The sequence below is a fragment of the Lynx rufus genome, unplaced genomic scaffold (assembly GCF_022079265.1).
Source record: "Lynx rufus isolate CCGP_SWC_20201006 ecotype Redwood Valley unplaced genomic scaffold, mLynRuf1.p SCAF_4, whole genome shotgun sequence".
In the NCBI taxonomy this organism is placed as follows: Eukaryota; Metazoa; Chordata; class Mammalia; order Carnivora; family Felidae; genus Lynx; species Lynx rufus.
This window is the reverse complement of record NW_025814856.1, coordinates 150,481,361-150,508,720: the sequence shown is the minus strand read 5'-3', so window position 1 is coordinate 150,508,720 and position 27,360 is coordinate 150,481,361. Positions and strand designations below refer to the sequence as shown.

The following is a 27,360-nucleotide window of genomic DNA, read 5'->3' as shown; positions in this document are numbered from 1 at the left end:
CACACTATTTATTGAAAAGACACTATCATGTTTTTTAATGTCTAAAATTATCAGGGCGCCTGGGGGGCTCAGTCGGCTAAGTGTCTGACTCTTGGTTTTGGCTCAGGTCATGATCTCATGGCTTCGGGGGCTCGAGCCCCACATCGAGCTCTGTGCTGGCAGTGCAGAGCCTGCTTGGGATTCTCTCTCTCTCCTCTCTCTTTGCCCCTCCCCAACTCATGCTGTCCCTCTCAGAATAAATAAATAAACTTCAAAAAAAAATTACCAAGAGAAACAAAGACTGGGGAGCCGGGCTGGCTCAGCTGGTAGAGCGTGCGATTCTTGGGGTCGTGAGTTCAAGTCCCACGCTGGATGTGAAGATTACTTAAAAAAATCTTAACAACAATAACAGGAAAGAAATGAAGATGGTCTGTCTCTTTAGGCGGAGAGTATTACCACTGTACAAGATGGTCAGGCATTACCAAGCACATGACCAGTACTGATTTAATAATCTTTGAAGCATAGGCACTCGTTAGTCTCCATTTCTCCCCTGCCCTTTCTGTTCCCTTCCAGTCTCCCTCCCCAGAGGGACTGATCCCTGCAGATAATATCATCTGGCTTCCCTGCCTTTTGTCTTTTCATTCATTTTGGCAAAAGGGAGGGCAGGCGAGAGAATGGTCAGAGCTCCCCTATGCTCCCGCATCCCTCCGTGACTCTGGTTCCTGTCTGGAGCCCCTCTTCAGTTCTCATCGGGCTGTGGAATATTATTTGCTTCCCTTGATCCTTCAGTTCCTGCTTCAGTGAAGCCCTGGGAACCTCAGCATCCGTTGGTGGTTTCCTTGACTCTACTCACACCTTTGTGAACAGTCCCTTTATTAAATTCTCTTCAGAATCCTGAGTGGGCCTAAAATTTCCTGCTGAGTCCCTCATCGATATGAACGGTAGGGGAACACGAAGACAGCCTTTTTGAAGGAGCCAGTGAAGCTAATCCGTCTAGTGAGATTCTTACCATGGTATTTACATCCGGTTTAGAAGTAGAAGTCGAGTGAGAGAGACCCAGAAGTCCTCTCTCTTGCCCTTTTCCTTTCCTTTTCCTTTCTTTTTTTGGATGCCAGGGAAGTCTATGGCCATACCACCCTGAAAACACACCCAGTCTCATCTGGATGCAAGAGAATTAGGGAGGAAGGGGAGGGAAATTCTGTTTTTTAGTTTTTTGTCTGTCTCTTTGTCTTAAGGCTAAGATTTCAAAGGGAAAACAGTGTAAAAGACCAATACTCTGCCAAGTACTAAAGACAGCTATTATAAGCAGACTAGCAGTAGGATTTTATACTCCTAGCAAATTAGAGCTGCCAGAAGGGTTTCTCCAGTCTCCCCAAAACCGGTCCAGAAGTTAAACGTTGTTTATATACCTCTCGGCCATAAAGATATGTTTACTATCCGGGCGTAAGAAGTAAACCCAGGACTGGATTACATTAAGCAATAATTTATATCCAAGGTTAATGAGAGAACCGGCTTGAATCTGGGAGCACCCAAGCATTCGCTTTCTTTCCATCTTGATCCTTTAGTCATGTCTCAAAGGAACTGTCTCTTCTCTTGGCTCATTTCTCTCCTACGCATTGGAACGTAACTAAAGGGCAAACTCAGGCTCCACACCCAGACCCGCCTCAGTTACTGAACTAATCTGACTGTGTCTGGAAGGGACCTCTGCCATCGAGCTGAACTTGAATTCAATCATTCTGCAAACTACACCCAGAATGTTGTACCCTTGGAGTGAATCCTGGGCACACACAGAGTGAGAATTACAGTATTTCCTACACCTTCCAGCTACCCCCATTGCTGATTCAATCCATATGAAACCGCTTCTGCGCTTATAAATATCCTCACTACCTTCTGGCTGCGGTTCTCACAATGGCAGGCTCATGCCTCGGAAGGAAATAATCGCCTTCCCTACTTGTGGGATATTTTGTAAACCCCACCTCCTCTGAGGATGACAATCATCACAATGTAGAAGGTTACATGGCTAATTCCTAACCTTTTGCCATCTCAAAAATTACCCTTTACCTTAACATTTACAAGAAATAAGTGCATATGGATCACAGTTAAAAATACGGAGAGATCTTCTCCATGTCCCATCAGTTCGCACTTATTCAAATAATGACTAAGAGGCTGGGAGAGAGGACTTCCAAATTTGATTCCTATCTCCCCATTCAACCATTTCTCAAAGAAACTGCCAAGGCTTCTTAGATAAATCCTAAACAATATTTTATATTTTCATTATGCTTGTTTTTAAAAATGAAAGCAAAAAGACTAAGTATTTTTCACCTTGGCAATAAACCTGCACAGACAGAGAATTAGATGTCAGAACCTTTAGTAGCAGCCACATTATTTAGCTGATGAATTAATAGGAATTCGTGGAAGAGGAGGTAGGATTTAAAGTTAAAGCTGAATAACAATTAGGTCTTAGTGTCATTAAAATTCTGCTTTCAGCTGCTACTAATTTTCTTTCTGACCACAAAAGACATTCGTTATTCTGAGGAAGGAGGAAAAAGATCTATATTGTTTTACAACACTACCCGCTGAAGAGGCTGCCACTGTGCGAAGAGGTTGCCATTTAAATTGCATAGACAGGAATAGAAGAGGAGAAGATGGGGGGCGGGGGGAGGAATGCACTGGGGTGCACGTGAGGATCTTGCAAGCATGAGTAAATTCAGTGGCAGGAAAACAGATGAGGCAGTGTAAGAAGAAATAGCAGAGGTCAGCATCTGGACCTCTGCCTCGACACAGGGGGTCAGAGAACACGAGGCATCAGGTGTCCATTATTGAGAAAAAGATCAGGTGCTTTGAAAGGGAAGGTTGGGGGTGTCACGCAAGGCCAAAGACAAGTCAGTGTAACCCCAAATGACAGTGTAGCTCTTGGGTTTCAGCCTTTAGCAAATTTCCATCATTGAGGTCCTGGTCGGTATTTGGAGCTCACTTGGGGGGAAGCACTTGGATTCACAGCACGATTATGCCTTACCAGTCCCCACTCCCAAACAAATGTTACTCTACTCTTAGCATCACCAGGAGTAACCACCCACCTGATTCTTGATTACAGGTAGTAAATATGGAAACTGAATGCGTATCACTATGAAGCAGGTCCATTCATGTATTAATTGAGAGCCAAAGAACACAGGCATTTTAATGATGCGACAAGCTGTCGAATCTGAGCTATAGGAGGTCAGGTCTACACTGTGAGCCCAACCATTCAAAAACTGAACTATCTAAGGTGAGGAAACATTATGGCATGAGTCACATGTGGAAATCCAAAATAGGAAGGAGGCCATCATTGCCAAACTTCACGACTGTTTCAGGCAAGGGGACATTCATCTTTAAAAACAAACAAAAAAAAGTTTATTTATTTTGAGAACGAGAGAGTGAGCGCACGTGCATGCATGAGAGCGGGGGAGGGGCAGAGAGAGAGGGAGAGAGAGAGAATCCCAAACAGGCTCCTGTCAGTGTAGAGCCCGATGCAGGGCTCGATCTCACGAACTGGGAGATCATGACCTGGGCCGAAATCAAGAGTCAGATGCTTAACCAACTGAGCCACCCAAGTGCCCCATGGAAAGTGGACATTTGTCTTAAAGAAAATCTGATAAACACACAGCCCCTGGAGAAGAGTAACAGAAAAAAAAAAAAAAGCTGATATCATAAATTTTGAGCTACTTCTACTGGAACAGAGGATTAACAATTCCCTCTCAAGAAGCAACAGTTATGAGAGCCTGCCAAGAGAGGTTGAGATAAGAAAGGGATGACTCAGTGGGAAGACATCAGCCCTCGAAAACTGAAATGTGGGTCAGAGCCTCAGCCCTTCTTAGCCTTCCTAATGGCTCCTCCGAGGTCAGTTGTGTTAACTTCGCAGCCATCCCTTAAAGATGAAAATGAACATTGCATGACCTCATCCCAGCACTAAAAGGGGTCACATTTTAGTTAGCAAATGGGAGTCTCTCTATAATTTACATACTAAACAGAAGACTCTAGATTCCTGGAATTTCCCTTAGGGAGACAAAAATAAATAAAAGGTGCCTATGCTAACCCATGGTCTAGTGGGAGAAACTGAACGAAGTACAGATGATTCATAAAGATGGGTGGCTTTCGGGGTGCCTGGGTGGCTCAGTCGGTTAAGCAACTGACTTTGGCTCAGGTCATGATCTCACGGTTCGTGGGTTCGAGCCCCGCATCAGGCTCTATGCTGACAGCTCAGAGCCTGGAGCCTGCTTCAGATTCTGTGTCTCCCTCTCTCTCTGCCTGTCCCCCACTTGTGCTCTCTCTCGCTCTGTCTCAAAAATAAATAAAACATAAAAAAAAAAAAAAGGATGGGTGGCTTTTGTAACACAACGTGAGAGACACTAATGATGGAGTGAGGACCAAATGCTGGGGGAAGGTAGGGGAGGCTGTGGCCATTTTGGAACCCAGCCCTTTCTCACCATCGTAGGCTAGGGAGCAAGTGCAGTATCCAGTCCTAGTGAGGAGAGAAAACGCATGCCAATGTTTTCCCTTTTGTTTGGGTCCCTTAATTTGCTAGACTGGCTCTAGGTGTCTCCCATCCTCAATATTTATGAAAAATACCTTATTGTACCTATTTTCTCAAAAGACTCTGTGGAACTGTAAGTTATTTCATGTGTTTTCCCTGAAAACAAATCTAGGATGTCAACCCCCCAGCAAATTAATAAGCAGCTATTGTTATTTCTAACAGGTTTTGCTATCGTTTCTAATACAGATGAAGAGATTTCATAATAAAGGCACCCGGTCTATGGCAGGCACTATGCTGGGCTCTTTTATACTTTCTCTTTCTTAATATTCACAAGGGTAGGAATTATTATCCCATTTTGCAAACCAGAAGACAAGAGTTTAGGAAGTTAGATGAGTTGCCTAAGAGTACATGAGCCAATAGGTAGGTGTTCCAGCAAAAACTGTAAACCCAGGTCTTTTGATCCCAAAGCCTATACGTTCTTTCTACCACATTCTGTGCATCCCACGGAAAAATGAAATCTAATCCGGTACCAGTGAAATCTCTTAGAAGAAAAAGCGGACGTTTCATTACTTTAACAAGTAGAATTAAAACACTGGGCCATGAAATACCTAGGCTGGGGCATATCCCTAACATCTGTTACCCCTAACCTCCCCTCCACCCCTCCTTCCTCACAGACCTTCAACCTCCTCGGGAACTCTGCCTACAATCAGCCTCCAGGGGCTTCTTGGAGCCTGGCCCCACCCACTCTTGATTTCCGTCAATCAGAGTGCCCCATTCCTTGCTGGCGATTGGCTTAGGATGTTCACGTGGAACTCATCTGGCCAATGGTATGTCTCCACTGAAAGAGCTTCTGGGAACGGCTTCCCACGTAAAAACCAAACAAAACAACAAGTTTCAGAGGCAGAGATGGTCTCTTCTTGCATGGTTTGGGGACACACCCACATAAGGCTTTTGAACTGTGTCAGCATGAAAATCATCAGCCTTTGTAGTCAGTGGGATGGGGTCAGGGGGAGCCTGTTTCCTGAAAAATGGCTGCCTTCTGCCCAGGTCAGGGACCACCTTGGGTCTTTCATTACTTGCCTTGATCATGGGAAGCATCCTTGGATGCTTCCAACGGTTAACTGGTTATATTTGAGTTAATTTGCTTTTTTTTTTTTTTTTTTTAAGAATCTGGGGCAGTTAATCACATCACATTCATTTCTCTTTTGTAATTTAGAGTGGTTTCTCTGTGAAACGCAGAGCAATTTCACAGAAGCCATAGGAAACTTCTCTCCCCACGTCCCCTTATAAGATCAAACAGGTATCTGTCAACAAAGGGCAGTCATCCCTGCTAGAGCTCTTTAATGTGATAATGAGATAATGCCGGGCTCTGATTTCTCCCGGGCTTTTCAAGGGTCTGCAGACTGCACCCTGCCTGCACCTCATCTCCCAATTCATCCCCTCTCAGCAGCCTCCTCCCACCTCTCTCTCAAATGCAAATGGATTTCTCAATATCCTCTCCGTTCTTTACACTTTGAACCCTTTTTCTTTACAACCTTATGCTGCACCCCGGATCTTTATCCTTAACATTCAATTCAACAAATGCTTATGGAGTGCCAACTATGGGCAAAGCCCTGTGATAAACAGAGTGCAAGATGTAAAGCTGAGGAAGGTCCCTGCTCTCAGTTTAGATTCTAGCCAGAGAGCTCAGGCCAAGCAAAGTAGAGGAAGCAGAGAGTACAAATCAGGGCCCTGTTTTTTGACCAACTGATGCAGAAAGGGCAGGCGGGACTGAGGCTGTGAGCACACAGGAGGGCCTGGGCAGACGAGGGCATGATGGTACGCAGATCAACTACAAGACTGTCCACACCTCCTCTCTCAAATGAGGTGCTCCCTTCAACTACTTAAAAACAGGTGCTATTTATTATTATTGCCATTACCTTCAGCTCCCGTTTTCTCCTAAGCTGGATATGATCTGGGATCTTCCAAGGCTGGGTGTGAGGCAGAGTCAGCTCCAAGATGGCAGGTGAGGTCCCATCCCTCAGCCCGTGGGGTCGAGAATTCAGTAGGAGAGGAAGAGCTGAGGCTTTCCAGGGTCGTGGGCAGCTGGCTTACTCCCTGCCGTGGATAATGTCCTCAGCCCAGCTTCACTGTTGTGCTCAGGGGAACAGGATGAGGGGAGGTTGGTGGGCCGGGTCCAATGACCCAAGTGCGGTAATCAGAATGCAAAGGGTCTTGACTCGTCCACTGCGAAAGCTAAGGAAATCCACTAATTACCACTATTTGTATGGTTGGCCTCTTGCCTTATGTTACTCAGAACTAAAAGGACCATTAATACTGAAACTTAGGACCCCTTTCTGGTAACACATGTGAGCAATGTACTCAGCTTCTGTCATTTTCAGTTTTCTCACCTGAAAAGTAGGAATCGTCACTGTATGGCACAGGCTCCGTGTGGGAATTACACGAATCAATGGAAATATATGTAAATATATGTAAATATAGTATCCAGCACAGGATGCAGCCCAGGGACAGCATTTCGTACATGTTTGTGCCCATCCCTCCCCTCAGATCCCTTTCCATAAACATTTGCTTGAGGTTCTACTTTGACCTGAGTACGAAATCCTATTTGTCAACTGAGTCCTGCGGCCAACCTTTCAATAGGAGGAAGTACCATATAATTTCGAAGAAGTTTCTAGCAGACGAATTGGTCACAAATTTTGAAGTCAAGAAAAATCGTCTATTTTGAAAATGAGGTGGGAGCCCCAAACCAGAGGACTGATGTGAATGAACAGCTGAGCAAGGATGAAGTCTCTCTGTTCAGAAGGGGCAGTGCTAAGCTCTCCCGGAGGGTGGCCACGTGGGGCTACTGAACCCTTGAAATGTGGCTAGTGTGAATTGGGATATATACCATAGGCATAAACATACACTGGATTTTGAAGACGTCGTACAAAAAAAAAAAAGCCACTATAAAATACCTCAAAAAATTTAAATAACAATTATATATTATAATGGTAATATTTCAGACATAGTGAGTTAAATATTTTATTAGAATATTATTAGATTTTATTAAACTTAACCTCACCTGGGGCGCCTGGGTGGCTCAGCCGATTAAACGTCCGACTCTTGCTTTCAGCTCAGATCATGATCTCGTGGTTTCATGAGTTCAAGCCCTGCCCGTCCCCCTCTCTCTGCCCCTCCCCTACTCATGCTGTCTCTGTCCCTCTCAAAATAAATAAACTTAAAAAAAATTAACTTCACCTGTTTCTTTTTACTTTTTGAAATGTGGCTGTTAGCAATTACGTGTGGCTCACATTATGTTTACTGGATGGTGACAGGGTAGTAAGTAGTTTAGGCGGCAAGCCACCGTGTGAGGTCTTACTCACTTTTATTTGGTTTAATAACGTTTGGTAATGAGATTGTAGGAACTATTATTCCCGTACACCTGTCTGAATAAATACTTAAGCATAGAAGGAGTTAAGTATGGTCAGGTATTCTACTTACTACCCTTCACTGCTGAACTCAACCACCGCTTTTTTTTGTTTGTTTGTTTCCACTCTGCTTCAAAGAAAGTACTTTCTCTCACTTTGTTGCAAAAAGCATCCAAGATCCTCTTTCCAGATGCTGCTTCTTTTGTCTCTTTCTACCCACGCATCAATTAGGAATACTTTGATGACAGGGGCTTCCTCTGTCTGAGAGCTCAGTGCTCACGGACTAATTAGCTCTCCAAAGCAAGCTGAGAGCTTTGCTTTCTTACTCCCTCGGTGTCTCTACTTCCGTTTCCTGCTCTGGCCAGGAGAGCAAAGCGGGGAGATCACTCTCTGGGGCTGCAGGGCCTCAGGCTTGAGTGCTTACTTTTGTTTTTCCAGGTGGGAGAGACTTTCCGTACGGCATCTTTATTTCATGACTTCATCCTTCCACACAGAGGCATGACTTTGCTAATGGCAAGGTTCAAGCAGTTTTGCCACTGACCGGATCTTTTCTTTTTAATAGTACTTCAAAAGAAAACACCAAAACAACCACATTTGAGTAGATTAGAACAATCTTTAGATGGATTACCAGACTGGGCTCCTCCCACCCTTTCATTTCATTTCCAACGCTAGAACTGTTATTTTATAGGTGGCTTCAAAATTTTCAATTGTCTTGTCAGGGTGAATGATGTCATATTTTCTCCAAGTTCATGTGTTCTTCCAAGTTCAATGGTCTGCTGGACTCCTCTACTTCGGGGTCCCACAGACAACCTCAAAGGAACCTCCATCCACATGGTTCTCTCTTCCTCACTAAATCAATTAGTGGCACTACCGTCTTCCCAGTCGCCAGGCTCAAGACGTTTGACCACATGTAGTTCAATTCCTCTCTCCTCCTTCGTCTTCACTTGCAAACATCTGCCAGGTCAACACAGAGCTTCACCTCTTGTCCTCAACCTCTCTTCTCTGTCCTGCTGCCATTTTCCTACTGCTGTCCGTCCCAGCTTCTTTCTCGGGTGTCTGCAGCAGCTTTCGGGGCTGCTTCCTATCTCTCATTTCTCTGGCTAGATGTGTCCACGTTCGTCTTCCTGTAGAGACTCTGATCAGGTCACTTCCCGGAACATAACCAGGTTCCCCATGACCCACAGACTGAAGTCACACACCTCAAATCACTTCCTGTCAAAGTGGCTATAAATAAACACAAAACTACCGAAAAGGAAACCCGCCCCCCCCATAAAAAAAAAAAAAAAACAAAACTTTCCCGCCATGCAAAGCTCTCTATTGCCTGTCCCCAAAATACCTTCCCATGGCTCCTCTTCAGACTCTCGGATCCAACAAAATGGAACCACTAAATGCTCCTGAGATGCAAGCTCAAATTCTTAACTTGACCAGCTCGTGCTCTTCCCTTCACCCGAGCCTCTGTTTTCCTAAAAATATAGTCCTGAAGATCCATATTAGTTTGCTAAGGCTGCCATCACAAAGCACCCCAAACTGGGGGGCTGAGAATGACATAAATTTATTGCCTCACAGTCCTTTAGGCCAGTCAGAAATGAAGGTGTCAACAGGGCCATGCTCCCTCTGAGGGCACTAGGGAAGGTTCTGTTTCAGTCCTCTCTGAGACCTTCTAGTAGTTCCTTGGCTTGTGACAACGTAATTCCAGTCTTCACATGGCGTGTGTGTGTGTGCGTGTGTGTGTGTGCATGTGTGTCTAAATTTCCTTTTGTATGAAGACCACGCACACTGGATTAGGGCTCACCCTACTCCAGTATGACTTCATCTTAACTAATTACATCTACGATGACCCTATTACCAAAGAAAGTCACATTCTGTAGTAGCAGTAGGGTCGGGATTTCAACAGATGAATTCTGAAGGAACACAATTCAACCCATAACACCATCCTTATAGCCAAGCTCAAATGTTACCTCCTTCTGGAAACATCCCAGATTCACTCTCCCACGCATGCCATACCCTCCATCCCTCCTTTGCCGCCTCGGCCTAAGTAACCCCTATAAGTTATCTGTGCTTTAGGACCCAAGCACTGGCTTTGCATCTGGTTCGGGCACTGAGTTATCACCAAGCTGCGTTTTGAACGGAATGTTGACCTGTCCGCAGCGACTCTAACTCCGACACCCATCCCTTGTCCTGGAAGATGGAGGAGGAGAAGCATGAATGCTTCAGAGGGCTGTCCTTGGCCCCGGGAACCTGCTGTGTGTGATGAGAAGTTGTCCCAGTGACAACTCCGTGCCAGGACGGTTGTCCCCAGGGCCATTGCTGGAGTTCTGGAGACACCTCTGTGGACTCCTTCACCTCCAACTGCTGGAGGCTGTGCTTCCAACTGCTACCCGTGGAAAGAACTGAGGTCGCTCTGAGCCATCCCCAGCCCTGCCGGCAGCTCTCCCTTCCAGAGCAGTTAATCTGCTATTTAAGATGCAGATCTGGATTTCTTGTTCACAGCCTTTTCCGCCACATTTCGAGGTTTTGATTAGGAGATAGTGCCCTGTGTGCAAGAATTGGGTCGGGTCACACCATTTAATAAAGCTATCACGAGTGATGTGAGCGTTGCACACAAAAGGGAAAAGGAGTCATACAGCTGTACTCCTTGTGGCATGAAATCATGCAGCTTCCACTTGGGTAGGGACCTTTTTGATGTCACAGGGTGAGGGATTAAGTCATAATTATGTAGATCTAAATTACCTTCCAGCAAACCCACTGGCGCTTCTTCATTAACATCGCAGCAGGCTTTAATTCCAGCACAAGACTGATCACCCTTCAGCTGCCCGACATCCAGCCAGCAGAATATGTTTGGAATTAAGCAGAGACTTTTGGTGAAAAGAACATCAGGTGCCATTTCTCTCCTTTGTCTCCGACTCGATTTTGATTAATGAGTGCGTGCCCCCCTCTCATGACATTGCTCGGATGTGTGTTTGGTGGTTCCACACATTTGACTTCACTACCCAAGCTCAAAGCACTGAAAGCACTCAAACCTAGTAGTGATTAGGGACCTTGCATGTCACTGATCATCTAAGTTTTCACCAGAAGGCCACACAACTCCAAGTCAGATTTCTTCCAGAACCTTTCACAACTAAGGCGGCCCACTGACAGGATCATGAGCCTTTTCCAGGCCCCTATTAGATTTAGAGCCACAACATCTCAGTGTCTTTTCCAGAAGCATTGAGATCACGAGGAGGGGAGGCTTAGGGATAAAAGGAATCTGCTAGGAACTTGGATGTTTCCATCCATATCAGGTTGTGGAGGCTGATCTCTGGTCAGTGTATAGGATGCCTTAGGATTGGTGAGTTGACTCTGCTTTCGGATCACCCAGAAGCTTGTCTCAGCAAGGATGTCTATGAGCCACAACCATCTCCATCTTCCATTGGGGTAAACCAGGGAGGTTGCCTCCTGACGTTAGGTGAGATAAAACAGCCTTGCTTCGGGAGACCGCAAGACACTTCCTGTGAGCAACAGACAGTGAGATCTGCTTGTCTCCATCAGATTCATCTTCTGGGACCGGCTACCCATAGCCCTTTTTTTTCTTCTTATCTGTATTAGAGAATGTGCTTCAGTTAAATCAGGTAGCATTTAGTCCCTGACAAAAGCATAAAGGGGGTGACAGAGTTGGGAGGGATAATCTGGGCCAGTAATTCTCCAACCAGAATTAGCTAGTAGGCTCGGGGGGGAAAAAAAAAAAAGGAAGAGACTGCCAGGTCTGACAATAGGCCTATGATGTCAACATCGCTAGTGATTGGGAGTGGGATTTTTTTCTTAAGTTTCTACGAGGGTTATTTTTTTTTTTTTAATTTTTTAACGTTTATTTATTTTTGAGACAGAGAGAGACAGAGCATGAACGGGGGAGGGTCAGAGAGAGAGAGGGAGACACAGAATCTGCAACAGACTCCAGGCTCTGAGCTGTCAGCACAGAGCCCGACGCGGGGCTCGAACTCACAGACCGCAAGATCATGACCCGAGCCGAAGTTGGCCGCTCAACCAATTGAGCCACCCAGGCGCCCCTCTACGAGGGTTATTTTTAATGGTAGCGACTCTCCTAATTCTTCTATGTGGTTTCTGGTCTCTGTTATTTTTGTCTTAGCTTGTTTATGGATGTGTCATAATTCTAGACTACTTCAAATTCTTTCTGGAAAACAGATGGTAGTGGTAGTGGTGGGTGTCAAACTATAAGTAAACTTGAAAACCGAAGTCATCCAGAAAAATCCTGTACCTGCAAGAAAAGAAAACCACATTCATCATCTGTGATAAATGGCCATTGATCTTGGTTGAAATCTTTAAGTGACAGTAGCTCACCACTTTAAAATGTGACTTATTCCATTATAGGCTGCTCTCATTGTATAAAGTTCTTCCTCCTATTGAAACAAAATTAGCTTCCTGGTAACATTTCTCTATTGATCTTCTTTCCTTTGATTATGTTAAAGGATTTTGCCTCCCAGCATTTATTAGTTACGAGTGTCGCATAACAAATTATCCCCAAACTTAGCCGCTTAAACACCAGACACAGATGATATGAAATACACAGTTTCAGAGGGTCAGACATCCAAGAGCAAATTAACTGGACAATTCTATAGCTCAGGGGCTCACATGAGGCTATGGTTGAGATGTCCGTTGGTGGAGATAGAGTCATCTGAAGGTTTGATTGAAGCTGGAGGATTGCTTCCAAGATGACCCAATCACATGGTTGTTGGCAAGAGGGCTCAGTTCCTTATCATGCGACTCTCTCCATAGGACTGCTTCAGTGTTCTCATGACACAGCAGCTGGCTTCCCCCAGAGCAAGTAATCCAAGAGAGCAAGGAAAAGTGTCAGTGTTTTTAGTACCTAATATGGCCACCGCCATCATTTCTGCCATATTCTTCTTAGTAGAATTAAGTTGCTAACTGCAGCCCAAATCAAGGGTAGGGGAATTAAGCTCTGCCTCTTTAAAACAAATAATCTCTATTGATAATCTCTATTTGGTGAGATGTTATTCTTATGCTTCCATTTAATTCTTTAGACATGGTTTCCTTTAGTGCTTTATACATATCTATAATAGCCGATTGAAAGTCTTTGTATAGTAAGTCCAACATAGGTTTCCAGGACAATATCTATTGACTATGTTCTTTCCTGTGTATGGGCCATACTTTCCTGTTTGTGTGTCTCATAATTTTCTTTTTTGTTGTTGAAACTTAGACATTAGGGGCACCTGGGTGGCTCAGTTGTCTGAGGGTCCAACTCTTGATTTCAGCTCAGGTCATGATGCCAGGGTTGTGGGATTGAGCCCCATGTCAGGCCCTGTGCTTGGCATGGAGCCAGCTTGGGATTCTCTCTCTCTCTCTTTCTCTCTCTCTCTCCTTCTGCCCCTCTCCCATGTTCGTGCTCTCTCTCTCGCTCACTCACTAATTAAAAAAAAAGAAAGAAAACTAGACATTAAAAAACCTCATGGTAGGGGCGCCTGGGTGACTCAGTCGGTTAAGCATCTGACTTTGGCTCAGGTCATGATCTCATGGTTCATGAGTTCAAGCCCCATGTCAGGCTCTATGTTGCAGACAGCTCAGAGCCTACAGCCTGTTTCAGATTCCGTGTCTCCCTTCTCTCTCTGCCCTCCCCCACTAACACTCTATCTCTCTTTCTCTCAAAAATAAATAAACGTTAAAAAAAATTAAAAAAAAAAACCTCATGGAGATTTGTCACATACCAACCATAATATTCACACTTTTAAACTGGGCAATGCAAGGTACAGTATATTCACAAAGTTATACAACTATCACCACTATCTAATTCCAGAACATTATCATCACCCTAAAAAGGAACTTCATACCCACTGAAAACTGGACATTTAAAATCAATATAATGTGGCAATTCTGTAAATCAGATGCCTTCCTCAACCAAGGTTGTTGTTGCTGTTTTGTTATTCATTTGTTCAGTAACTTTCCTGGACAAATTCTGCAGATATGTATTCCCTCTCATGTGTGACCCCTAAATTCTGTGTTCGGTTAACTTAATGGTCAAGCTAATGACTGAATAGAGATTTTCATAAATGCTTTGAACCATTAGTCTCCAGCCTTTCCCAAGAGGCACTGCGTGTGTGTGTGCCGGATGCGTGTGCACGTGCGTGTGCGTGTGTGCATGCACTGTGGGGCACACTTCCAATTCTCCTGGAGTTTACAACTTCCTGCTTGTATAGGTTCTCAAGGTCAGGCAGTGGTGAGAAATTGTGAAATAAGGTCTCTCTTGTATCTTTCCTGAGTGTTCTTGCAGTCCTGCACATGTGGGTGGCCTTCCAGATCCTGTGATAATGTTGGATTTTTTCAAAGATCCCTATGAACAACTTATTTCTGAGATCTTCCCCTTAAATTACTGGCCAGGCTCTTGTTAGCCCCAACTGGTATCCAACCTCAGGCTGTCAGGATGCTAAACAATTGCTATTTATTGTTTTTGACAAATGCCCTAGGGATTGGGTTCCTTCCCCCTCCCTACCCCCCCCCCCTTGGACTCTGAATCAGGTCAAATAATGACAATGTCCTATGAATAGGGCTTTCCATGGAGCTGTAAGACCGGTAAAATAGTGGCAACTTGAAGCAGAAGGGCTTCTTGAGGGGCTCCAAACCCAATCCACCCTCCAGTGGTTGTAAGACTGCTTATTCTCACAGTTACCATGATTTTGAAACTGCTGTTTTTCACAGCTGCAGAGCCAGGGTGAGGGGGCACTAGAATAGTGCAAGTGAAAATGCTACAATATTTGCTGTTCTTAACCAAGATACAGCATCTTTTTTTTTTTTAATTTTTTTTATTGTTTATTTTCGAGAGAGAGAGAGCGTGAGTGGGAAGAGGGCAGAGAGAGAGACAGAATCTGAAGTAGGCTCCAGGCTCTGAACTGTCAGCACAGAGTCCAACACAGGGCTCGAACTCATGAACCATGAGATCATGACCTGAGTTGAAGTCAGATGCTAAACCAGCTGAGCCACCCAGGCGCTCCCAGCATCTTTTCTTTAAACAATTTTTTTTTTCAACGTTTATTTATTTTTGGGACAGAGAGAGACAGAGCATGAACGGGGGAGGGGCAGAGAGAGAGGGAGACACAGAATCGGAAGCAGGCTCCAGGCTCTGAGTCATCAGCCCAGAGCCCGACGCGGGGCTCGAACCCACGGACCGCGAGATCGTGACCTGGCTGAAGTCGGACGCTTAACCGACTGCGCCACCCAGGTGCCCCACCCAGCATCTTTTCTTAAGTGCTCCTTGGTTCGTTGGAAGCCTTTGGTTAATTTCCACTGTTTGGAAAAGTTGATTTTGACAATTTTTACAAGTAGTCTTACTGCTTTTATGGAAGAATGAATTTTCAGAAGTTCTTACTCCACCATTTTGGAAGTCTCCAAGGTCCACCTCTTGAAAGGAAGAGTACCAGAGAATTTATGGACATATTTAAAACCACCACATGGCATCTGCATTCAGAACTCAAATCTGAAGTCTCACCTGCCAACCTGGCACAGAGGGTCCATTCATTAGCATTTGTGAGACGTGGCAATGGAACTAAAGTGGAGAAGGGGGGAGGTCTGTCCTTTTGGTGAATACTTTCTTTTAGAGCTGAACCAGATGCTTTTCCAGAGTAGCCTGTCTTCTTTTTGGCTTTTTGGAAAGCCTGTGCCCTCTGTTACCACCTGTTAGCCTTGCAAGGTGGAGAGGCATCTACATTCAAAGAAGCCTGCTGGAGGTTCTCCTGATATGAAGATAAACCAAGGTCAGCCCGGGTATCAACCTGTGGTAAGAAGGTCTGCCAGCCTGTTGGGACCTTCGGTCTGACCGGCTTTCCCAACAAGGTCACTCAATGTGCCTGGTAGCTCTTCTTGCCTGGGTGGTGCTCTACCAATTGGCGGCCATCCTCTCACCTTTGGGTGGCCCTTCTGGCACTTTTATGTAGTCCACTGAGTCCTGGTTAAGAGATTTTTATAATGTCTTTTATGCTGTCTTCAACACCAACAAGAAGCAAGTCTCTTTGTTATTGGATAAACAAGGAGGTACCCATGTCTTCCATGGGAGCGTTTTCGAATTATAACTTAGGTATGTACAATTGGCTCCTAAGTAACAGCCTTCACAGTGGCCATTTATATACGGTGCTCAATGTAATACCTGATCGGTGGAAACTCCACCCTCTTGGCTGAGCTATGTTTCCAAGGCTGTTTATATCATCTTTCACGGTGAAGAGCCTTCCCAGGAAAGCCAGGGTAGGAACCTGTCGGAGATCGACGGCCTTGGTGTGTGTCACATATAGGTGATGTTACAGGGGTTCTGTTTTGTTACAATAAGCCTAATTTTCTATGGAGAAAGAAGCTGAGAGGTTTCCATGTTGCAGTATGCTTACAGGGAGGAACTGCTCACACGGTAGAGGGGCAGAAGGAGAAGAACCAGAATGTACGTGCTAGACCTTGCCCTCTTGGCCATCCCGAATGAGGAAGTGTGACAGATTAAAGATGGCTGAAAATCCTTTGATCTTCCTCCTATAGAGAGGGAGGATCTATTACTGGCCTATTACCTTTTGACTTTTAGAGGATGACCAAAGTGATGCAAGGCTAGTTTTAGGGCTAGCCTTTTTTTTTTTTTTTTAATATTTACTTATTAAAAAAATTTTTTTAAATGTTTACTTATTTTTGAGAGACAGAGCACAAGTGAGGGAGGGGCAGAGAGCGAGAGGGAGACACAGACTCCAAAGCAGGCTCCAGGCTCTGCGCTGTCAGCACAGAGCCCGACCCGGGGCTCGAATTCATGAGCTGTGAGATCACGACCTGAGCCGAAGTCAGACACTTAACCAACTGAGCCACCCAGGTGCCCCAATACTTATTTATTTCTAAGAGAGAGAATGCAGCTGGGTGAAAGGCAGAGAGAGGGGGGGACAGAGGATCCAAAGAGGGCTCTGTGCTGATAGCAGAGAGTCTTATGTGGGGCTTGAACTCACGAACCATGAGATCACGACCTGAGCCGAAGTCGGACGCTTAACCAACTGAGCCACCCAGGTGCCCCTCAGGGCTAGCTTTTAAGAGAACTGGCAGCTTCTGTTTTGGTGTCTTGGTGCCCTAAGCTATCATGTAAAAAGTCCAACTACCCTGCTTGAGAGCCACACGGAGAGGCTCTGAGACAATGCAGGGAGGGACCCTTAGAGCCATTCCTGCCACCATGTCAGTCACGCGAGTAAAACCATCTTAAATGCTCCGGACTAGCCCAGCTGACAACTCAGTACCCCTGAGTGACCCTGGTAGATGCCACATGGAACAGAAGAATTGCCCAACTAGTCTCTGCTCAAACTCTGAAGTCAAAGAACCAGGAGGTATAATAAAGTGATTAAACTACTAGATTGGGTTAGTTCGTCGTCCAGCAGTATGTAACTGGAAGAATGAGCCAAGGGCTCCTGTGAGAGTATGCCTTAGGCTAAGCCAAGGACCAGAGCTAGACCCTGACTCTTCTGCAGCATCTACATGGGGCCCTCACAGATTTTCTTAGGGAGCCGGGACTAAGGGGCCTGTCCTGGGCAGCACTGGATGGGGTTCCTAGTTGTCTGGTGGTGTGCCAGCTGGCCATACGGAAGCGGATCCTCTCAGTGTACAGCATTTCCTGTTCTTCTGATTAGCAAACAAATATCTAGAAGAGAAATTGCTGAGTCACGCACATGAGCTTTGGAACAATGGCTTCAAATTTATCCACTCGCTCCTTCACTTGCAACCCTGCTTCTCCCCCGCCACATGCTCTTCCCTGTCTCGTTGACTGACCCACCACCCCCTGCGTTAACTCGCTAGAAACCTGGGAACCTTTCTTTGCTCCTTTATCACTTCCTCCTCCTCACCCCCTCCCAGCCAACCAATGATCATGTCCTGCAATTCTATTCATTCTTCACCCCTACATTCATTCTAAAAAGGTTTCTTTTATTCATTCATTCATTCATTCATTCATTTTCTGTGTTGTAGATTGTATTAGCTGGCCAGGCCTGCCACAACCAAACCCCACAGACTGGGTGGCTTAAACGACAGAAATTTATATTCTCACAGTCTGGAGGCTGGAAGTTTAAGACCAAGGGGCCAGCAGGGTAAATGTCTGGTGAGAAGCGCAGATGGCCGGCCACCTTCTCACTGTGTCCTCACATGGCCTTTTCTGTGTGTGAACATCCCTGGTGTCTCCTCTCTCTCTCTCTATCGTGAGCAGGGGAGGGGCAGAGAGAGCGAGGGAGACATAGAATCCGAAGCAGGCTCCAGGCCCCGAGCTGTCAGCACAGAGCCTGATGTGGGGCTTGAACTCACGAGCCGTGAGATCATGACCTGAGCCGAAGTCGGATGCTTAACTGACTGAGCCTCCCAGGCGCCTCCTTCTCTTTATAACTTTTTAAAATTTAAATCCAAGTTAGTTAACACATCGTGTAAAAAAATGTTTCTTGACCATCTACTATGTTCCAGAGACTGGTCTAGGTGTTGGGAATCCAGAGAACAAAGAATATAAAAATCCCAGCCCTCATACAATGTATATTTCAGTTGGTAAAGATAAAAAAATTAATTAACAACTAGATTCTATAGGACATCAGAATGTGATAAATGCTCCGGAGAAAATTAAGCAGAAAAGGGTGAAAGCGTATGGGTGAGCGGCTGCTATTTTAAACAGGTAGTCAGTAAAGGACTCCGGTGAAATCCAAGCAGAGACCAGGAGGAGGTAAGGGAGTCATCGTGCTTTTTTTTCTTTATTTTGAGAGAGAGAGAGTACTGGCGGAGGAGGGGTGGGGGAGAAAGAGAAAGAGAAAGAGAAAGAGAAAGAAAGAGAAAGAGAAAGAGAAAGAGAAAGAGAAAGGGAAAGAGAGAGAGAGAGAGAGAGAGAGAGAATCCCAAGCAGGCTCAGAGCACAGAGCCTGATGTGGGGGCTTGAACCCATGAAACCATCACATCATGACCTGTGCTTAAGTCAGACGCTTAACCGACTGAGCCACCCAGGTGCCCTAGGACAACCTTTTATCCCCCAGGTGCCCCTTGACAGCCATAGATACTTTTAGCTCCTTCGATAAGCATGGCACGGAACATTTAAAAACCTTCTTAAGCTCCTCTCTTCTCATTCCATAAGGAAAACGACAGGCCTCTCTTCGTTGTTGTTGCTGTTGATTCTTTTTTATTTGGATTTGAGATGCATTTTAGAAAGCCTGGCTCCCTTTAAAAGAGACGTTCATTCAGAAAGGGTAGGTTTTGGGGGCAGGATGAAACTTCCTAATCAGTAAGGTAAGAGCTAATCATGCAAATAAGGGCTGTTTGTAGCTTGACTAAGTCAGGGGCTGTAGCTATACATTATTAATAAGCTGGTGGCACGGCCCTGGGTATTAATAGCATAAGGTAGATGGTGTGATAAAGGTACAAAGCTCCGTACCCTTGGAGAGGGAGCCAGTTTGCAGCAGCAACAGGGGTTAGGTTTGGGGGTTCCATGTACCAGTTCATGGGGCCTCCGGACCAGGCTTTGTGACTGTGGGTAAGTGGGGTGGAGTGCTCAGTGGGTCAGAGAAGAGCCACATGACTGGGGCTGAGTCTGGCTTTTGTGTGTGTGTGTGTGTGTGTGTGTGTGTGTGTGTGTGGTGGGGCGGGGGAGGGGGGCACCTAGCCAGTGCCCTTGTGCTCTGAGGCAGGCTGGGACTAGACCCTGGGTCCTGCCTTACAATTTCAAGTCGCATGTCCCATGGTCGCGTGGACCACTTAGTGCAAAGCCATATCCACGGCCAGGAAGGAGACAATTACATGTCCTAACGTGTGGCATTGGAGGAACTGGCTCTCCATCTGAAGGGCGGGATATTCATGAGGGGCAGGAAAGCCCAAACATGAGAGGGGTTAGAAGTGGATGGTGAAATGTGTTCAAGACATGTGCTTGGCTGGTAAGACTTTATAGGCTTTACGACCTTTTCGTGAAGGAGCTTAAAAATAAGTAAACCCAGGACATACAGCTATGGAACTAGACTCTAGGACCTGGATCCCCTATAACTAACAAAGAACTCTGTCTCCATATCTGACTAGAAGGTGAGGTGGATCTTGCTGACAAAACATTGCTGTGTTTGCTTTGGAATGAATGTTCTAGTAACAGTGGTGGTTGGAGAGTAGGGACAGAGAGTGGGGAATTCATTGAACTTACAGAGCATGTTGAAAGATGACTTTTATTCTCGCTAATGAGGTTGCTAATAAATGTTGCCCGTGGCCTGCTTACATTGTCACATACTACTTGCCGGCAAAGTTGTGGGGCCATATGGCTGAAGGCTCTACTGATGTTTACTAAAGTAATCTGACAAATACAAACATCAGATTGGTTTAGATACATGCCATGGCCTTAATGTTTGTGTTCTCCTAAAATTTACATGGTAAAATCCTCATCCCCAGTGTGATGGGATTAGGAGGTGGGGCCTTTGGGATGCACTTAGGTCATGAGGGTGAATGGGGGTCGTGAATGGGATCAGTGCCCCTAACAAAGAGACCCCACAGAGCTTCCTGACACCCTCCACCACATGAGGACACAGTGGAAAGGTGCCTTCCAGGAACCAGAAAGTGGGCTCTCTCACTAAACACCAAATCTGCCAGTGCGTTGATCTTAGGCTTCCCAGAATTGTGGGAAATGAATTTCTGTTGCGTATCATCTACCTAGTTTCTGGTACTTTATTATGGCAGCAGAATGGACAAAGAAAATCAGTCCTCAGGGGAGGGGTGAGACGTTCTTACTTCCCTTCTGAACTCTGAGTTGGGTCTGGGGCAGTGTGCAACCGCCTCCGGGGTCGGATGGGGCACGACCTGTGCCATGACTATCTGTACCTAGGAAACATGGAAATAGAAATCCAAGCAAAGGATGAGTTAATAAACCTGCAAAACTTAAGAATTTCTGTAGCCCCTGTGAAAATAGTTGAACGCTTGCTATCTTGCAGATGAGGGAACTATAGCTTTGCACGTACCAAAAGGCCTAGTACCTTGTGTTTTATTTGTCCTTAAAATTAGCTGAGTTAACAGCATTTCAGTGTTATGTTTCTTCACTTTCAAATTGTTATCTTCAGATCTCCTTCAAAACCATTAACATTTACTTCCACTGGGACATCAGAGAAATACAAGGAACTCTGAGCTGTTGAAGAGAGGGTAGAAAAACAGAAAACTAGATTTTTCTGCCGGTCTTCATGTTTTTTTTTTTTTTTTTATGAGTGGACCCGGGTTCTCAGGGGATAAAAACTCAATTCTAGGGACTGGTATTGAATGGCACTGTGATAGAAAGCTTCTAAAGCAAAAGGGGCTGGTCCGGTAAGATGATCAGACCTCGGAGAAAATTTAGGAGCAGAGATGTGTGGCTTCTGGGTTGGGCATTTTCTTTTTTTAAAAATTTTTTTTTTCAACGTTTATTTATTTTGGGGACAGAGAGAGACAGAGCATGAACGGGGGAGGGGCAGAGAGAGAGGGAGACACAGAATCGGAAACAGGCTCCAGGCTCTGAGCCATCAACCCAGAGCCCGACGCGGGGCTCGAACTCACGGACCGCGAGATCGTGACCTGGCTGAAGTCGGACGCTTAACCGACTGCGCCACCCAGGCGCCCCTGGGTTGGTCATTTTCAAGCTTTAAAACAGTTCATTTTGCTACTCTATTTTTCTCTGTATGTGTTGGGTGTATACAGAAGCTGTCCTATGAATAGTCAGAAATACTGAACTAAGGCCTGTGTATATGGCCCACTAATACTAGAAGTATCAGGAGTTCAAGGAAGGGGGCAGAAAAAGTAAAAGACATTAAATAGAGTGAGTGGCTCCAGGGTCACTCCTTGACTGAACAACACATCCCTGTTGCTTCTATCTCTAGCGCAAATGTGCTGACGGGGGACTTGATGTTGGCAAAGCCATCTCTTCTCCCTCGAGCCTCTAAATTTGGCTTCTGTTCCCATCACTCCACTCAAATGGTTCTCACTGATGCTAATAATTTCACCTTTTTTAAAAGCCCCTCGCTCTTTCTGCTCTCATCATGGTCAGCCTCTTTGTTGGGCATCCTAGTCAGGGTAGGCAAGGTTATGCTGCGGGGACAAGCAACTCCTGAATTTCAACAGCCTACAACAAGGATTCATTCCATGCTTACACCACATATCCACTGCAGGTCAGCTGGGGCTCTGCTCTGCATTGGCCTCCTCCTGGGACCCAAGCATGCTGAATGGCTGCTGTCTGGAACATTCCTGGATATTGTGGCAGTGGGGGCAGTGAGCTCTGGAGGGTCGCCCACAGCTAATTAATTGCTTTGGAAAATGACACACTTCTCCTCACAACTCCTTAGCCACTGAATCACAGCATCCCACCCAAACCCAAAGGAGCCAGGAAATGCCATCCTATTACATTTCTGGAAGGTGGAGAGCAGGAAATCAGGTACACTGCCCTGTTCTTTCCATGTGAACATGTCACATCTCTGAAGGCAGGGCCTTGCCTTCTACCATTCTACTTGGTAGCTTAACAGTGTGGGGCATATTTGGGTTCCCTGGAAGTCACTACGTAACCCCCTTTCTTCTCTTGGAGCTTCTTATTTGACCACTCAGAAAAGCGGAATGGTGGGGACAAATGCTGTCTCAGGTTTGATCCAGCTCTTACGAATCCACAACAGGTGCGCTACTGAGAAACTGAGGTCATCGCTCCACCCCAGATTAGAATAAAAGGAACATCCCCTTCCTCTGCCACCTTCTAGGAAGATTATCTGAGGACTCCTCCTGAAGCCCAGGCTCTCTTTACCCCCAGGTGTCTGGTTAACAAACTTCCTGTTTCAGGGCAGAGAAAGAAGAAGGGGGGTATGGGAGAGTCACTTGGGAAACTCTCTTAAGCAGGCTGCTGTTCTGAAAGGTCCAGGACCTCCCAGCAGTGGAAAGGAAGGCAGACTTTGGCATCTGGAGCAAAGAGGGGAGAACGGTCCCACCTGGAGTGTTGGTCCCCAAAGCTGGGAAGAGATGGTGGCCGTGGATTCCTTGCGGCTCCACGTGCTTCGAGGGCGTCCAGGGCAGGGGTGAAGTGAGGACACACAGATGACGATACTGTCTTCACCCCTGTTTACCTGATGTGCTTTACCAGTGCAACGTCGACACAAGGCAAAGGAGGTGGGGGGGGGGCTCTTCCCTACCTCCCGACCAGGAAACCACGAAAAATGACTGCAGTTAAAGGCTTGTGCTGAGAATAGTAAGCGGGAGCTCAGGGCTAGATTTGATTTTGGGGGGGCGGGGAGACATATTCTCACCTGAATTTCATAGATCAATTTGCGATCTTATTTTAGAAATCCATGACCTGACATTGCTCAGCCCGGGCAGGAAGAGTAACCACAAACTCAAATCCCAGGCAGAAGGCCATTAAGGATGTCCTTAAGACCCGGTCCCTAAAGGCTGGTGGAGCCTTCGGAGTTTAATGAGATGCGCATAATACATCAGCAGGCAATGAGATGCATATTCATTAATCGCTAAAAGGGAAGCGGGCCCAGGAAGCAGACAGCCGGAGGGTGGTCATCCTGTTGCAAAGGGGGCTGCAACAAGGAAATAACAAAGTCCAAGTCAGAACTATTGCTGTGTGGGGGTGCCCAGCTTCCACCTACAACAAGCAGCATCCTGGCCGCCCCCCCCCCCCCTCCAGCACATCCCAGGCCTTTCTGACAAACCCTGTCAAGGCGGCTGCACTCCTACACCACATCCATAGAGCAGGACCTCCGATATGGGCCCATAGCTCCTCAAAGAAACCGACAAAATAATAATATTTTCATTAGAATATTATTATGCATATGTGATAATTATTATATGCCAGGCACCTCTTTTATTTTATACCTTAACACTGTGGGATAAGAGCTATTATTATTATTGTTATTATCCCATTTCACAGATGAGGAAACTGACACTTAGGGCGCTTAACAGCTTATACCACAGCAAACCACTTACATGAGGCCGAGGTGACATTCTGAGCCAAGGTACAGAGGACTCTAAAACCTGAGCATTTAGCCGCCACCTGGCTGGTGCTCTGGCCTGTGGTCCAGGTATGGATCATCTTTGGCCTCCAGCTGGCTGGGCTCAGCCCCTGGGCCGAAAGTTCTTGTTTCCAAGAGTTTTGTGGCTATATCGGCCACAGCGAGCTGGGGAGCAGCAGAGGAGAGTGGGAAAGGCAGTCCCCAATCCAGTCCTCTGGGAACCACAGGAGAGGACACAGTCGATGAAGGTGTTAAACTACCAGAGGATATCGGTTGGAGTTCAAATATAGTATGTGCGGGTCCCTCCTTTGCCCCAAGGGGTGAGAAGAGAGGGGTTCCAAGCCTGAACTCCGGTGTTGGCGTCCGTCTGGGCCACGTCTTAAACCGAGCCTTGGTTTCTTCCGCAGAGTAGGGACAGTACTAGTAACAATCTCGCAGGGTTCCTTGAGGATTAAATGGAATAACGTGGTAAAGCATTTAGCACAACACCTGACGCATATTAAGCGCTCGGTAAGCGAGACCCAAAATAACCTTAACAGCAATCATAAAAGTACGACCAGGTGCTGTTTTCCTGGTTTTCGCTCGCAGTAAATAAACCTTCGTGAAAGAAAGCTCGGCCTGCTAGGTACGTACATTTGGGCTGAAGAGACTGCCAATTTCTCTCCTCCTCCAGCATGCATTGCAAAGTCAGCAGGAATCTGAGGCCACTTTTCTAACAGGGATGGTATACAACGGGAGCTACACTCACCGGGCACCCCAACCTCGTTTTTCCCCAGTTGTATGTGCATACGCATGTTGTAGGTACGCTGAAAAAATACATGTGCAGCTTTTGCGGGTCACCGCATTCCCAGCTTCCCAGGGGCACCTCCTCCTCCAGGTGTGCGAACGTCCTGGCAATATTTTTAACCACACACACAAGTCCTTGGCAGGTATGTTAAAGCGGGTCCTCGCGTGGTGCACGTTTCCCCCTACTCACGTCCGGCCCCGTTGGCAGAATCCTCTCTGCTTGTTTGCATCCGAGTTCACTGTTGAGGAAACTTCCAGCTCCGTTCCAGTGGCGTTTGCATCCCATTACACCCAGTGATAATGAGCCAGATCTCATTACCGCCCAGCCCAGTTGGAAAAGGATTCGTCGTTTTCAGGGGTGAACCTGTGGTGTGCCTCTTAGTGCACCTCTTCGAAATTCCAGGCAGGCTGCCCGCCTCAGCCGGATCAGGACAACTCCTTCCCGCTGCGTGCACTTCATCACAACTTCCGTTTCAGGAAGAGACTCTGCCGTATTTCACATCTGGCCACACGCTTATTAATTACGTACTTCGTGTAACAACTACGGCTAATTAGGACAGAGCCGAGACCTTTGCTGAGCCAAGACTTTGTTTGCCTCTCCTTGGTACCTCATTACCCTCCCTCCAAATGATGCCCAATTTGTTTTACATCCCTGCCACATTAAGACAATTGCTCTCAGGGGTGTGTGTTTCGGCACACGCTCTGCTTTTCGAGCACAATCTTGTTGATCGGGACACTTCCTCGTTTTCCTACCACCTCCTGCTGCAAGGATAGCCACCTGGCCAGATTTCTCGTCGCATTTGCCTCCAGTGCAGTGGAGTTCAGCTAGGGCTGGTGGAGACCCGACACCCTCTGGTTGAAATGCCTGCGCCCTGGTGCTAGGGAGGCAGCCACAGCTATGTTCCAGAGGGAGGATCCGGAACACAATGGCCTCAGTCCCTTCGTGGGACCCGGGAGGCAGGAATCCATTTGCTCCATCAACCGATGGCTCTGGCTAGCCAGGGAGGCACAGTGAACAGCGAGATACAGTCCCGAGGTGCCAAAAGGGCAAAGCTCAGAAGAGAGCAACGGAGGGCCGGGCTGAAGATTTCAGTCCTTCATCCTCTGAGATGCCTTCCTAAGTGAAAGGATATCCAGTCTTGGTGGATGGAGTGGCAAGTACAAACTCTGGGGAGGGCAGGATCGGAGTGGAAGGATAAGCTCCACGTCACAGGGGGCTGCCTCTGTTGCCTGCCACCACGTGAATCCCATTATCCCCCGAGCTCTAAGGGGGCAATTACGTCTTTTTGGCTGAATGCATGCGGTAGTGCTAAGACATTCCCGGATATGACTCGGCAGGAAGACCATTGGGTGTGGTAGCCAATTCAACTTGGCTGTATTGGGGTTTTTCTCCCCAAGCTATTTGAAACAGAAACTACCGACGGTCAGGCTGAGAAAACATTCAGGCAAGAAGAGGGGCTGGGGCTTCTGTGAATGATGTCACTCTATCTGCATCCGTTCAACCGTCCACTGAACAGGTCACGGGTTGTCCTTGAAAACACGTTGTCCTTGAAATGGGACAATGGGTTGTCCTAAAAAATGAATAGGTTGTCCTAAAACAATGACTGATCCTACAAAGAAATCTGCGCCTTGAGTGTCTTGGACAAAGAGGCATAGGCCATTTTCTCTGTGCAGAACCGACATTTTTCAATCCTATCATTATTGGAAGCAAAGCAGGGGTTCTCCTTTTTCTAAGCGCTCCCTCGCAGCAGCCCATCGGCCATCTTCCTGCTGGTTCTCAGTGTTCTCGGCATCTCTCCTCCCTCCAAACCCGTGTCCCTTTCCACGTCCACTAAGACCCTCCTAAGCACTCACCAATCGCACTCCTGGCATCCCATAAGCACCCCAGGGTTCTTCACCTAGAGCGGAAGGAAGGAGAAGGGGGTACAGAAACCATGCTGGGAAGTCACAGCCACTAAGAGGAGGCCTTCGAACCACAAAGGTCGGCTCTGGGTTCCCTCGTCTCCCTTCTCCCACCCTTGCTTCTTGGAGACTACTTTTCTACGGTGTTGTTTAGAAGCGGGATATTCTTCCTTGGCTGTCTCCTATGTGGGTTCAACTTCTTTCCGACCAGGACTCTGAAGCACACAGATTTACAGTACTCCTTCCAGGACCCTCCGGAAGACCATCTTCTGGCCGCCTGCTGAATTCCCACCGTCAGCCCTGATTTCTAACTCAGCCCTGAGTGCACACCCCACTAGGGTCTTGGTCAGAGTCCAGTGTCCGGGCTCTGTCTTAAAGGTGGACAACAAGGTATCCTCCCTCATTGTCTAGTATCTAACGCTCTGCCTAGCAGCATCTGGCACATATTAGGCCCTGAGGGAATGTCTGCTGAATAAAGAACACGAGAAAGACAACACACAACACTTCAGCTTCTCAAAACATTTTTTAATTTTCTGCTTTTCCTACCAAGACCAAAGCTGTACAATTCTGGACCATCACAACGTGAGGCATGACCGTGTATGGTCAAAGTCCTTCCTGCTCTCCTCTCCACGTGCTCCCGAGGCGTGTCCCGGGTGGTGAGTGCATTGCTTTCTCTTGTGGCTTATCAACCATGAGTATCAGGAGTGCTTGGAGACATGGGAGCCACGGTGGGGTCGAGTGTGCCACGAGCGGTGAACGCCCATAACCCCGGGGAGCACTCTGGAAAATGGACTCAGCTGTGGGTGCACAGAGGACG

The 27,360-nt window shown here is 46.6% G+C and overlaps 1 protein-coding gene across 1 annotated transcript in view; it reads right to left on the bottom strand.

The window, feature by feature from the left end:
- The window catches only part of LRGUK (leucine rich repeats and guanylate kinase domain containing), a 144,427-nt gene extending 117,480 nt beyond the window's left edge, over positions 1–26,947 (bottom strand). The window contains exons 1-6 of the mRNA XM_047095254.1: positions 26,783–26,947; positions 26,496–26,539; positions 25,395–25,537; positions 25,006–25,127; positions 24,489–24,661; positions 23,897–24,069 (exon numbers count right to left, since the gene is read on the bottom strand). Coding sequence (XP_046951210.1) covers positions 23,897–24,069; positions 24,489–24,661; positions 25,006–25,127; positions 25,395–25,537; positions 26,496–26,539; positions 26,783–26,947 — 820 coding nt within the window. The remainder of the gene's footprint in view (positions 1–23,896; positions 24,070–24,488; positions 24,662–25,005; positions 25,128–25,394; positions 25,538–26,495; positions 26,540–26,782) is intronic.
- Positions 26,948–27,360: the final 413 nt, after the last annotated feature.